General features: G+C 41.8%; 1 protein-coding gene across 1 annotated transcript in view; it reads left to right on the top strand.

Moving 5' to 3' along the window:
- The window catches only part of LOC148035960 (protein CNGC15b-like), a 40,459-nt gene extending 31,676 nt beyond the window's left edge, over nt 1-8,783 (top strand). The window contains exons 4-7 of the mRNA XM_087677944.1: nt 336-652; nt 6,523-6,634; nt 6,722-6,958; nt 7,511-8,783. Coding sequence (XP_087534070.1) covers nt 336-652; nt 6,523-6,634; nt 6,722-6,958; nt 7,511-8,230 — 1,386 coding nt within the window. The 3' untranslated portion in view covers nt 8,231-8,783. The remainder of the gene's footprint in view (nt 1-335; nt 653-6,522; nt 6,635-6,721; nt 6,959-7,510) is intronic.
- Nucleotides 8,784-14,532: the final 5,749 nt, after the last annotated feature.

Below are 14,532 nucleotides of genomic sequence, written 5' to 3'. Positions count from 1 at the left end.
GAGTAAAGTGCTTATTCTCTTCTCCAAGAAGATCGATAGCCAAGATAGAGTAAGCAAGCAAAAAGGTGCAGCAAGAAGGACATGGTTTTATGGAGATGTGAGAGTAGAGTGCAATGGAAACACTGAACTGAAAGTGCGAAGGACCAGTCAAAAAGGTATTGAATAAAACAATTTAACATGTCAGTCCAGTTGGATGTGAGATAACAACTTTTTCACTTCACTGCACGAGGGCTGACTTATATATTGTTTGGTGCTAGAGAGTGATTATGATTCTCTTGTTTGAAACTTAACTTTTTCTAAACTGCGCAACCTATTTTGCTAATCACTGTTCACAGTTTATAGGAGCTTGTTGGTATATACTGGCTATTGAACGCAAGGATGCATGTTGGCGTGACCTTTGTCTCCTTGAAGATGGAAAGGATAATAGACCATATTGTGATCTGAAATATCTCTACTGTGGAGCTGCACAAAATCAAGAAGCTAGTAGAACAGCTTGGAAGAATGTGACAGAAGTCTTCCAAGGATGTAGTACAGAAGGGGCTTCTACTTTCAATTTCGGAATTTATGCCACTGCATATGAAGATAACATTGTGGATACTAAGTTTGGAACCAAATACTTATACTGTTTATGGTGGGGACTTCAACAATTAAGGTAAGCACTTCCTTGTAAAAGGCATATATCTAGGGTTAATTTTACTGATCTTATGGTTATCAAGAACGAAACTTTTCCAAGTCTCTTTTGAATGTGTGAAGAGAAACTAGCTGGAGTCTGTACTAGTGTACCTATCAAAGGTGGAATTTAAATGTTTTCTTTTCAGCTTGTAACAGACTGTCAAAGCAAATGCCTCTTCCTTTTACTTTACCTCTCTCAGTCTCCAAGAACCAAAGAGAACAATGAAGAAACAAGTGTGTGTATGTGTGTCACACAGATTCCCCCCTCCCTCCCCCCTTCCTTTTTTCCTCCTTGTTCTGTTTATATTAACTGCCTTATACACGACTGAGACAGGGTATCAGAAGGCCCACTCCAAATTCTAGCAACCCTTAACCATGTGTATAACTAGCCCACTGTAAGTGCCTCATAGTGCAAGTGGCCAAAAAGGCTATTCTGTAGGAGGGCCTTATTTAAGGATGTCCTAGAGTTGTAAGCTCATACAGCCCACCAGCTTTAGACCTGTCGAAAGACACTCTTCAATGGGTTCACCCTCAACTTTTATACCTTTAGTGATGTAGATGATCCTATTGCTTAGTTGAGGAATAGCATAGATAGAAAGGAGGTTAATCCCCAAATCTGGTGGTTTGGAAGTAGAGGCATGATGCCCACACAATGTATTGGAACTTGCATCCTTAGTAGTTTGGAAGCAGAGGCAAGGTGCCCGTATCATGAATTGGCACCATAGGCTTGTCATTGACAGTGGCCTAATCTCCTCTCTCTTCCAGATCTTATAACCAATCCCTATGTCATATGTTGTATGACTAGTGGCTGTACTATCCACGAGCTATGGATTTTTCTTTGAAGTAGCCAAAGCAACCTTATGTATAGTGTACAAAGGTGAAAAAATACCAATTCAGCAGGTGATGCCGCTAAAGAGGGCTCATTCATAGTGGTGTGGGTTTCCATCACCAAACAAAGATGGAAGTACATGTTTAATTGCCCCTTTTGCAACGAGGGCTCTGATGCCCTCATGGGATCTATCCTGCACACATCATACAACACAAGCCATACAAACAAACAAAATAAACAAAAGGAAACGAGCTTTTGGTTCATTTTCCAGCCATAGAGTCAATACAGGGTCACCCTCTTGAGCTTGGGAGCAAACAGCAAGCAGGCCAAGCCTTTACCAGAAGGGTGGGTGTCCCATACCACCAACCCCCATCATCCTGCTCTGGACATGACTGCCGTGGGTCCTAGATTCATTCATCTGGTCCCAGAAATTAGAATGCTGCAAATAGGTGGTTGTCCACCAAAAATTTAAAATCCAGGGTGTCTACCAGAATGCTACAAGAAATAATGCACAGCTTTAAAAAAAAATGTGCAAGCAAGTCACATCTGCTCAAGCATTAAAAGTCATGTTATCTGCATACTAAGTCTAAGAGCTTTGTCTCCTTAGGTTGTGGGCTAACGTGGCTTGGGGCCCTAAGGAAGCAAGCCATCTCCTTTGCAAAAAGTAGAAAGGGGTAAGGTGCCAAAGGGCATTCTTGGCATATATATCTCTCCAAAGGTCATTGTTGGCATATAGAACTCTCCAAAGGCCTTGCTGATGTTGAGAAACCCTTCACCTGCAATTTTGCATTTAGGGTTTCACGTTTTGCGTTTAGGGTTTCATAGACTATAGTGGACAGCCCTAAAAAGGTGCTGGGCGCCCACAATGGGGTGCCACCCTAGACAACCTCGGCACCCTTTCTTTGAGCGCCACCCTAGACAGTCTCTTGTTTATTTATAGACTGCCTTTGTCACTCATTCTTCACGACCGATTCATTTAGTCCGTCACCTCTTCTCTCCAGCCTCTCCACTGCTCTCACGCCCCTTCAGGAGGACATTGCGATTTGTGGTTCATGACTGTCTTCATCATCTTCCTCGTGCTATGGCACCCTTGTTCCCTTGTATCACATTCACTCCATGATTTAAATCTTCATCATTTCATTCATCAAAGTTTTTTCTCTCTTCTCTCCTCTTCTCAGTGTTTACCGAGTTCACTCCTTGTTCCTCCCCACAAACCTTATTGTCTCACTGGTACGTCGTCTTTTGACATGGTATTAGAGCTGGATCTGCTCAAATAGTGGCAAAGATCCTCCACTCCAATGAAGGCAAAGATCGGTGGCAGGTTCGGCATCCACACCTCTTCTCTTCCGTTGCATCAACATCCTAATTGGCGGTTGCTCCCTCTTGCGTTTGCTGTTTTCCAGCTTGCATTCAAGGCTGTTGCTGTCACCTCCATCTCCTAGTTTGTTGGCGGCTCCTCTTTGTTGTTGGCGGTTGTTCTCTGCTGCTGGTGGTTCAGCCAGACTGCTGGCAACTCCTCTTTGCTCTGGCGGCTGTTTTCTATTTCTGGTGGCTTAGCCAGACTGCTTGCGGTTGTTCTCTGGTGGCTCCTCCCTGTTACTGGCAGCTCAAACAGACTGCTGGCAGTGATATTCTGCAGCCGGCGACTCCTCCTTCACTGCTGGAGGTTGCGTTTGCAGTTGGCGGCTCCTCGTTGGTAGCCGTGGTAGCTCCTTGCAGCTGGCAGCTTACTTCCAGCCCTTCCATTGCCCTCCCAGCCCTTGAGGTGAACATTGTAGTTCATGGTTCGTAGTTGACCTTTTCCTTCTTCAGCAAGGCACACTAATACCCATGGCTTCTTTACCAATAGATGACTAATCTATTGGGTGTTCCTATTGTGGCATCACCGAACACACCACCGATGCTTGCCGACTTTGACCTTTGCTCCCCCACCCCCTCGGAGTATATGCGTCTTCCACCAGGCACTCCTTGTGCCACCTCTTCTTTTTGGGCCATAGAGATCATTATGCATCAGCTATCAAAGTACTATGCTCAAGGCAATAAGACGCATCCGATGCCATCCTTTCGAGCACATGGAGGATCGATTGGCGTTATGACCTCCTCGAGATCGTCGCAATGCCAACGACAGTCTTCTCCTACCCATTTTCGTGTAGAGTTGCTACGACGGCCCACAGTTCTGCAGTCCGCTCCATCGAGAGACAATGATTGTTTGATACTGCCTCCTCGTCAGTTCACTCCTCTGAGAGACAGTAGTTGCTCAATTCCTTCCTCTTCTTCGGCTTCCCGGTCCGCTCCATTGAGAAGTAGTGACTATTGCCTACGCATTACTTAGTCTGAGCCCCAGTCTTCACCCTCACCTACTTAGGTTCGAGAGGCTACCTTTGGGAGTTTTTCACCACCCCAGATACCTTCTTTGAAACGACCGGCGGCACTTCCTTCATCCTCAGACATTTCGGAGTCTGTAATCCATGAGTTTTTGGGATCCCTATCTACCCCAGAGGGGGATTCAGAGGGGGATGATCTTTCTTTGCCCTCTGAGGGGGCATCTACATCTATTGCGACTTCAAAGGGGGCTCCTATTCCTCCAGTTTCAAAGGGGGTCTCCACCCACCGCTCAATCTTTCACACACCCTGGCAGAGGCCTTTTACCTTCTTCTTCTACCCTTGGATGGGATGGCTTCCTTCCAGCCGTCATCTCACCTATTGATACCCGAGGATCTCGAGGATCTACCTAGATCGGGGCCTTGGAGGTTCAGCCACGACTTGGTGACGAGGCCTTTGTATTCCTTCCCGCATGGATGCACAGAGCTAGTGGCTTCTCTCCCGAGGTTGAGTTTCGGGTTCTCTAGTTCACTTTGTCTTACTGTTCTTTACTGCAAGTTACCTTTCAGGTGGAAATCTTGGATCTTAGGGATCCTTTACATCTTCTTCCTCCTCTTCTTCTTGCCTTGGTCACTTGGTTAGCATGGAACCAACTCCCAAGATCAAGTACGGGCATATTCTTATGGTTCTCGGCACCACACAAAGTCTGACATTCCTCCTATGCATTGCATGTTTTCATCATCTTTGTACTAGGGTGCTTGGGCAAGTGAACAATTTCCCCACAAGGGACACTATCCACGTGGTCCTTGCTGTATGAGCATTTTTCAGCATGTAGCATTCCATCTCCACGTCACTCTTCTCTTCTTCCCCTTTTTGGGCTTGAGACAAGGTGTTGAGACATTGTTGAGAAACTCTTCACCCGTAGTTTTGCATTTTGCATTTTGCGTTTAGGGTTTCACAATGGACAGCCCCCAGTGGGGCGCCACCCTAGACAACTTGCATCCTCCCTTTGGGTGCCACCCTAGACAGTCTCTTGCCTAGTTATAGGCCGCGTCTGTCACTCATTCTTCATGGCTGATTCATTCAGTTCGTCACCTCTTCTCTTCAGCCTCTCCACTGCCCTCACACCCCTTCAGGAGGACATTGCGGTTTGTGGTTCGTGATTGTCTTCATCATCTTCCTTGTGCTACGGCACCCTTGTTCCCTTGTATCACATTCACTCCATGATTGAGATCTTCATCATTCCATTCATCAGAGTTTCTTCTCTCTTCTCTCCTCTTCTCAGTGTTTACTGAGTTCACTCCATGTTCCTCCTTGCAAACCCTACTTTCTCACTGGCAAGTCGTCTTTTGACAGCTGATCTGTCCGTTTGGTCATTTGGCTGCTGGCAGATCTATAAAGCACCAGGAATCCCAGGAGTTTGACTTGGGAGAAAATCTATGCAAGCCTATGTATTAGGCATTCTCAAAATCTAAGGATAACCACCACCTACTGCTGCCCTATACATTGCACTCACTTTTCTGCCATTGAAAAAGAAGGCATCAGCTACGATGCTTGTATTGGTGTGAACAGTGATTGAGATTTTACTGGCTCCCTTCTTTTGATACTAGACCAGTAGAAAAGCTGATGGGTTCTTTCTCAATGGAACTCCAAGCCAACTGCAAATTCATTCCTCAAATCTCTTGGTAACCTGCAGGATGCAGTAGCTTTTTCAAATATCTATTTGCCACTTGCAAAGGAGTGAGCCATACTTTTGACTTAGGTCTTCTTGCTAAAGGTGTGCTGTGTATGTGTGAATTGTAATAAAGTCTCTCTTGGAGATGAAGCAAATGAAACTGACATTTGGGCGAAGCATTCTATTACCAACTTTGGCTCTACCTGATGGCCATGATGTACAAAATCCTCTTATCAAAAAGAAAGGAATTACATGTATAGTAAACATGGTTTATTTTAGAGATTAGCTTTGCTACAATTGGGTGCTAAATATCTGCATTTTTAGTTTCTACTGAATTTGCTGTTAGGTTTTTTTGATCTTTGAGGAACTCATTTCTTGTTTGCTACAGTTCTCTGGTTTTCACAATGGTAAATTTCTCAAACCCTTACATTAGATGCTAAGAGCAAGCTATTGCCTACTTTCTGCATGCTAGCTTGAAGTGAAAACCTTGACTAGAGTCCTAGCTCTTCAGCCCTTCTTGATTCTTAATACCTGCTGAAGATTTTATGTAGAGTTTAATAACTCTTTATCACTTATTGCATGTATACATGAATCGAAGTCAATGAAATGCTCTTCAGCCCTTCTTGATTCTTAATACCTGCTGAAGATTTTATGTAGAGTTTAATAACTCTTTATCACTTATTGCATGTATACATGAATCGAAGTCAATGAAATGTGCCAGCAAAAGGTAAAATTTTGGAACTAAGCCTGTTTTCCCCTCTTAATTAAAATTCTTTAAGGCTGTCTCCCCCTTGTACTTAAAATTCTTTAAGGCTTCCTTTTCTTCTTTTACTAAATTCTCCTAAACTATTCCCATTTGGGCCTTGTATATGCACCTGAATCTGACATCGTATACTTTTGCTGTAGTTGCCTTTTCCCTTGCAAATGGAAAATCTAATAAAAATAGTTGTTTAAATGTTCTGTTTTGTACGTATTGCAAAAATACTGGTTAAATTTGTCTTACTTTAGGTGAACGTGTGTGCAGCTCTCTAGGGCAAAATCTTGCAACAAGCACATTTATTGGTGAAATACTTTTTGCTATATTTATAGCTATTCTTGGATTGGTGCTCTTTGCACTTCTCATTGGTAACATGCAGGTATCTTTTGGATTGGATAAGTGTTCTGTGTCATTTATGAGTTTAGCTAGCTTGTATTAATTCTTCTGTAATGGTTTGCTACTGCAGACATACCTTCAATCTTTGGGGGTTCGATTGGAGGAGTGGAGAGTTAAGCAGGGTGATACTGAAGAGTGGATGAAGCACCGCCAATTGCCTCTAGAACTGCGTGAGCGAGTTCGCCGTTTTAACCAGTACAAGTGGGTGGCCACAAAGGGAGTCGATGAAGAGGCTCTTTTTCAAAGTCTGCCTCCTGATCTTCGTCGTGATATCAAGCGACATTTATGTTTGGATCTTGTTTTACAGGTTTGTCTGTAGGTCAAAATTGTATTATTGTCATATTTTCTAACCCTTTGCCCTTCTATATAGTCTGCTAAGGTGAAAACAAACCTCCAAGGTGATTGCTGTCTGGTTATATTGTTTCTCAAATGGCGAACATGCCCAGATGCCTACAATTGGTGAACCATTGTAATTTCAGCCTTGCATTAGCTACAATTACTTTCAGACAAGACCTGACACTGCAGGATAATGTTTTTCCCCTTTCTTTTGGGTTTTGGGAGCCGGGTGGGGTGGTTTTTCTTTGTTTGTTTGGCGTTGTTTGCAACCTTGCAGCTATGGGGATTGGCTGGTGGGTAAAGCAGACACGCTACATGAACTTGGCTGGCCGAAATAACGAGAATGCCTTTTCCCTGCGTTGAATACCAGAATCAAAGTTGTATGCAGATATGACTAGATGAAAAACCTCTACCTAACTTCGCACTTGTGAAATTGCCTGATTTGGATTATCTGTGGTTGCAATTTTGCCCCTCTTCTCTGGACTCTGTTAGATATTAAGGCCATTTGTTGGCAAATTTGCAGGTTCCACTTTTCAGAGAAATGGACGATAGGCTATTGGATGCCATCTGCGAACGGTTGAAGCCAGCTTTATGCACAAAAGACACTGTAATAATGAGAGAAGGTGATCCTGTGAATGAGATGCTATTTATCATTCGAGGTGTTCTTGATAGTGTGACGACAAATGGGGGTCGCACGGGCTTCTTCAATCAAACTAGCCTTGGTCCTGGACACTTCTGTGGAGAAGAGCTCCTCACATGGGTGTTGAACCCAAAACCCAGTATCAACTTGCCAACATCCACCCGCACTGTGCAGTCAAAAGAGGAGGTTGAGGCATTTGCGCTTACAGCTGAGGATTTGAAATTTGTTGCCAAGCAGTTTAGACGGCTCCACAGTAAAAAGCTTCAGCACACTTTTAGGTTCTATTCTCATCAATGGCGAACATGGGCAGCTGGGTTTATACAAGCTGCATGGAAACGCTACAAGAAAAGGAAATCTCTTGCCAAGCTATATGATTTGGAAGGTAGTCGTGTGTTCACCTTAATTGATGATAGGAGTGAAGACTTAGCTGCAAGTCTGGGAGCTACCATATTGGCCTCTCGCTTTGCCAAAAATGCTATGCGTGGAGTTCACAAGTTGAGGGAGGTCAATAACAGCTTGGCAGAGGATCGCTTGAAAGTTCCTAGCAAGCCTGAGGAGCCAGATTTTGGAGTGGATGGGGAAGACACACAGGATCACGAGTGAAGAAGATAAATATTTCAATGAAGAGGGTCCTTCATTCAGGTTGGTTGAATAGGGTGTCCAAGCTTGCTTGACATGAAAACAGATATACTTCTTTGTGGGTAATTCATCATAGCAAGACCTGTTGGACTGGTTCAAACAACACCTACCTTCTGTAAGCTACGTAGTGATATCTTCGTTTCAGAGGTGGTCTCCAACTAACTGGTGCAAAGGCTCTCTTTAAACTCAGAGTTCGAATGAAATTGCAGACAATGAGCCCTTGCTTGGGATATTATTCCAGTGGATTCAAGAAATTTCATTCGTCAGACAGGTTATATGGTATGAAATCTGTAACATTATAAATGTGGACTGAAAAGCAGGAGGGTGAAGATTGTCAACTCCATATCATAATCTTGCTAACCATCTGATGTATATTTGCATATGATTTATATTGCAAGGATCCTCCTTGTGGTATTGTAATTTTCTGAAAACGTGATAGCCATAGTGACACGAGTATGGCTTTTGTGTCTTCACATTGCTTTATTTCTTTGTGGAATAAATGTAACAAATTATGATATTCTTTTGTGTTGCCCTTGCTATAGATACTGTCCTTGTCTTTAAGAATAAAATTCTGATACTTTACATTTGCTAAATGCTGTCCAATTGAAGTGCTAGATTATATTTAGTGTGCTGGTCTTGTACCATACAACACATTCTTGTGTCTTTTAAGAGGGTTTTTGCCAAATTTGACACATCTTTGATTCAGTACATCTGAGTGAATCCATTACATGCTATGTTGAAAATACATTTAGCATGAAATAATGAGTTACATCAAGGTTGATGGGTAGATGATATAATGGTAGATCATAGAACACACAACTATCCTTGCTTTCTAAAAAAGCGAAATAAGAATTACGAGCCACGTTCAATCATGTATAGTTTATTTAGATACTTGTACTTGATGGGTAATTTTGGGTTGAGCAAGTGTGAGAAACATAATGCCTCATCTTTCTTGAAAAGATTCCATTTTTAATGTCAGGGAAAATCTGGAGGTAAAATACAAAGTGCAATATGAGGACTGCTATTCACAGTATAGACGTAGTGGCTAGATAAAACAATTAGGTGGGCTATCATGCTGAACCATAGTGAAAGAAGATGCTGGAGTCCCATGTGCGAATAAAAGCATTTCTACCTGTATGTCAAAGTCACCCTGCGATTTCTCCCGTCTCCCATTTGAGTATGTGGATAATCTCTGTCTAGATCCTAGAGAGTCTTTGCAATAGAGATGTGGCACAAATCAATTGCATGATTGCACATCCTGGTCCAAATGTGCCAAGCAATAAAACCAGTGATTAGTTCCCATTCATTGCAATGCCCCTTGGTCCAATTTGCCTATGAGAAGGTTAACAACGAAAAAGGACGGACTCCCTTGAAGATCCTTGTGTCCACATGTGGGGTGTTTGTCTGCGACCAAAGCTAACGTCCCTTGGTCAACTATCATAGTTTGAGCTGTACCATGGAAGTGTGAGTGCAACGGAGGTGGGAACATGGAGAGGAGAGGAGCAGAGAAAACACAAAGAAACAGAAGGAAAATGTTGATCTGAACACTCATCCGAGGCTGTACACAGTTAGCCCTTGTGCCTTGCAAAGGTGCACTGGTGAGGGTGTTGGATTAATGGCAAAAGATTTGATTGAGGAAGATGAGTGAGAATGATGATGGCTGGAATGGTGATCAAAGAATACTGACGAATGATCATGGAGGCATGATGTGGGGTTGCCTATATATGCATATATATAGGCATAGAATGCATGAACAAGTTGACCTAATGCCAAAAGGATGGAGTCTACTAAAAATGGCCGCCTAGCTGCTCATGTGGCATAAGTAACAAATGAACTCTACTTAAATATTAGTGTGCACTGTGAATAGGCTCAATGAACTAGTGGATGAAACAATCAAGGCCTAGAAACCCTAATATCCACCTAATGTGTACAAAATGGAAAAGACTAACACATGAGATGAATTGATACGCTGATAGTGATAGAGCTCCCAACGTCTTGAGTTTGACTTGCACTAAGGTGCACAAGTGGCATATATAGATTGTATAAGACAATGAATAACATAGTTTCTAACATTGCCTCTCAAACCTTGGGTGTGGTTAAAGGCAAGAGAAGCAAAAAGTTTGATAGAAGATGGGACCGTGTGAATGCTGAGGATGTCTCTCAATGAAGATGTCTAGCCAAGTAGTATGATCCCTCTCTAGATGAAAACCTACTAATAGGGGTGGCAAGAAGATGCTGATGGGAGTGGAGATCGTCAAATGAGTCAAACCAAATGTATCCAATTAACAATGGATGAGCCAAGTCTTTGATTTGACTACATGAAGATACCAGCTTAAGTTGAATGGAAGCTGTTCATCCAAACCATGGACCCTACAGATGAGGACACATTTGATTTTGACCCATTGGATGTTACCAACATATCGCCTAAAGAGCTATTCCCACTTCAGCGTGTAGGTCATATGGTTCTCAACAAAAACATCAATAATTTATTTGCAGAGAATGAGATGTTGGTTTTCTGCACTGCCTTGGTTGTTCCTGGGATCTACTACACGGATGATATGCTCTTGCAGGCTCATATCTTCTCATACGTGGACACACAACATTACAAGTTGGGACCAAAGTATCTCTTGCTACCTATGAATGCTCCTAAGTGTGCCTACCACAACGACCATAATGAGGGTTTCATGCATCGTGGAGATGAATTACTTCCCATCTCATTTCGATCTCATTCATCACTCTGGAGCAAGGTATCGATCATGGGCACCTGACACACAAGAGCATTTCATCAACGGATGCTCTAATACCATGCTGAGAGTCCGGAGAGAAAATGAGGCAAAGGGTTGGAGTAAGAGCTAGGAGTAGTGTGCTCTCTTTCAATCTTCATTGTTCCATCATCATTATTCATATTCACACACACTAGTCTACAATACTGAAAAGAGAGATAGGTCTCAGTGACCATACTAGCTAACCATGGTTGAGTTGGTGATTAACCTTATTGTACCACACATGCTCTAGAGCTAGACTAATCAAAGGCACAATAAAGCACTCTTGCCAAAGATAATATAGGGCAAAATGGTCTAGGACATGGAAGAGGGAAAGTAGCCATTGCATAAGGTAAAGGGCATGTGAAGGCATGCATCCCTAAAAGAGCTTCTCACAATCCTAGGAACCCCCTCGAAACTAATGGAAGGGCCATGTAATCAAATTTTCTCCTCTTGCATTATACAGTCTCGTTGTTTCCTTGCAAGTCAGTTACTCAAATGTAGGGCTCCCTACTATTGTTTGATGCATGATACATGCAAGTCATGGTGGGATCGTGTTCCTCACTGCAAGTCAATACAAAAGTGCTTCCTTGCTTGGGCCATCACAAGATGACTGCCAAGGATATATGCATGCTATCTTTCACTCTAAAGCAAGGCATTGACCATGCTTGATATACATGCATTGAGGCCTCCCTAGCTAGACTCTTGCCATAAACCATGCATGCTCCCTATAATGTTAATTCTTGGGGTTTGGGTGATGTAGCACACTCCTTGCAACTTGAAAGCATATTGAAATATATGTAAGTCACATCAAAGACCTTGCATATAGAAATCAATGGAATCACACGTGTTTATGATTTCTTACAACAAATATTAGGTTGCCCCAATGAGCAATGTGATTTTTCCACTGACTAAGTCAAATCTCCATGGATGGGATGCCACTCACATTCACAATGCCTTTACATTAACACTTTCTTCTCAAGGCCAATTGTGTTGTAGCATTGGCTTTTGTTTGCCAACATTCATTATTCATGCATTCAAAGGTGCTCATGTTTCTGCTCCTTTTAATAGACTTCCTTATATATTAGTGCTCCTACTGAAACAAGCAAATTAGTTAGCCTTAGACTCATTAGCCATGAACCCATAACAACTAGAAAATGGATATTGTCATTGCACCATAGGAGTTTAGCCACTCCCAAAACAACATCTGACTGGTACTGTCCTCTTCTATCACCTCCCATTCGACGATGGTCATGAATTCTTGCACATTGCAATACATTGCAACCAAGAATTAGGATTATGCCAAATTAGTATTTTAAACCCAAACAAAGAAGGCCATCTAGTTCTCCCTTCGGTGGGAGACTACAATAAAGAAGATGAGGATAGGTGAGTTAACTACAAACTTTAAGCATTCCTTGTTTCTTTGTTTTCTTGGGGGAGAGAGAGAGAGAGAGAGAGAGAGAGAGAGAGAGAGAGAGAGAGAGAGAGAGAGAGAGAGAGAGAGAGAGAGAGAGAGAGAGAGAGAGAGAGAGAGAGAGAGAGAGAGAGAGAGAGAGAGAGAGAGAGAGAGAGAGATGGTGGCTTAGAGCTAAAGTATGAGTTGACTAAGTGAGAGGTAGCTTTATTTCACACATGAAAGGAAACTATTGAAAGAGTAAGAGTTCATCTAAAGTCCCACCATTGAGAGATCGGCATTTGTTGTTCCATTATCAAGACCAAGTCTACAATCATTTCTTGTATTGGGAGCTCTTACTCTCACTATTCCTAGGAATAGCAGGACATGATTGCTTGAAAGGGTTGAGCTTTGCTCTCCAATTAGAGAAGGCATAGACAATCAAAAACATGGATGACAAGATTAGTAAATTCCATAGTGGTGGATTAAGAAGTTGAGCTAGTAAAAAATATTATGCCCCTTGCTCTTTGAATAGACACTCCTGAAATACACATGATTAGGTAGGAAGGCTAAGTCAATACAAAACTACCTTATTGGACATTAAGTAGGAAGTAAAATTAGATCAAGATTTTCAATCTTTCTATTATCTTCATGAAAATGTAAACGACCATATAAAATTTTCATTTTTGCAATCTTGTGTGGACTTACATTCTTGATTACATATATTCAATTGCATACTTGCACAGATTGAAGCACTTAAACTCATATCTCACTTATAGAACATTTATTGGAGGGACATTCAAATTTTAAGCATCTTTTCTTGAACTTGTTCTCATGGTTCTCCAATTCAGTTGTGGTATGGAATTGACAAATAATTTTTACATGTGATAGAGTGTGGATTCAACTTGCTAGGGTACTTGCAAATGTATTTTATATTATCAGTGAATGAAAAGCACTCATCCACCACCTCGATTACATGTTCTATCACCTTGAGTGCTAGTTTTTCTTGCCAAGACTTGACTTTGGAAGCTTTATACACATTACCATCTAGATATCAAGCACAAAAGGTGGGGATTGTAATAGATTAGCAAAGTACAGATGGAATACATCACCTCAACCACATACTACTTCACCTTGATTGTTGCAAGCTTATGCTTGAAATCCATATTCATGTGCTAGCATGTGCAAATCGTGCTTGGAGATCTAGGACAATGAATGCATTCAGTGGCAATGTAGCAGGGGTTGTTCATGAACTTGGATTCAACAACATTCACCATCTCTTTGATTGCTATACTTGCTCACATTGAGTGCTAATTTTGGGCCTCAAAAATATTTGGTTTGCATCCACAACACTTCATTCTACATTCAAGAGGTCATCTGCAAGTAGTATAGGCCATTTGGGCACTAAACATTATTTTAGGCATCATCCGAGAAGAGTTAACACTCCATCACATTGATTACTACACATGACCACCTCAATCAATTATTTTTAAAAGTAAATTATTAATTTTAGAAGTGACCAATATGTACCCTAGTCAAAACAATCACATCAAACATGTTTTTGGTATCATCCAACATGGGTAGAGTCAACATCACCTTGAATGAATGTTGCATCGTCTCAATTGATTCACTTAAGACTAAAAATCATGTGCTTAACCACTACTTGGGGTTATAAGTGCATCAAGGACCACCTTTATAGGGAAAACTAGTTGTAGAATACCTTGATGAGCACATATTGTTTGATTTGTTTACCTTTGAAGCACTAGACTGATCAATTGATTGCAAGAGCTGATTAGCTTGACTATAAAATTGAGCTTTTAAAAAATTGGGCTCAATTGCCACTTTCTGTAAGGAAAACATCTTGGGTACACACCCTCTAATGCATGTCAATTGAGGCAAAATGGACATAGGCCTTGAAATATATCAAGTTGACTATTTTTGGCATCACCTTGGTCGCCTTTCACCTTGAGTGACTCTCCACTTTGACTCTGGCTCATAACCTCCATTGAATCACTTCTGTTGCACCATATAGACTAGTTGCATATTGCATATTGTAGCTTTTTCCATAGGAACATTCATAAAGAATTAAGTGTTTTTAACCATATCTTCTT

Source organism: Lygodium microphyllum, chromosome 5, assembly GCF_053477565.2.
Source record: "Lygodium microphyllum isolate KBCC chromosome 5, Lygodium_microphyllum_v1.1.10, whole genome shotgun sequence".
In the NCBI taxonomy this organism is placed as follows: Eukaryota; Viridiplantae; Streptophyta; class Polypodiopsida; order Schizaeales; family Lygodiaceae; genus Lygodium; species Lygodium microphyllum.
The sequence above is the reverse complement of the archived record's forward strand: the minus strand, read 5'-3'. Positions and strand labels throughout refer to the sequence as shown.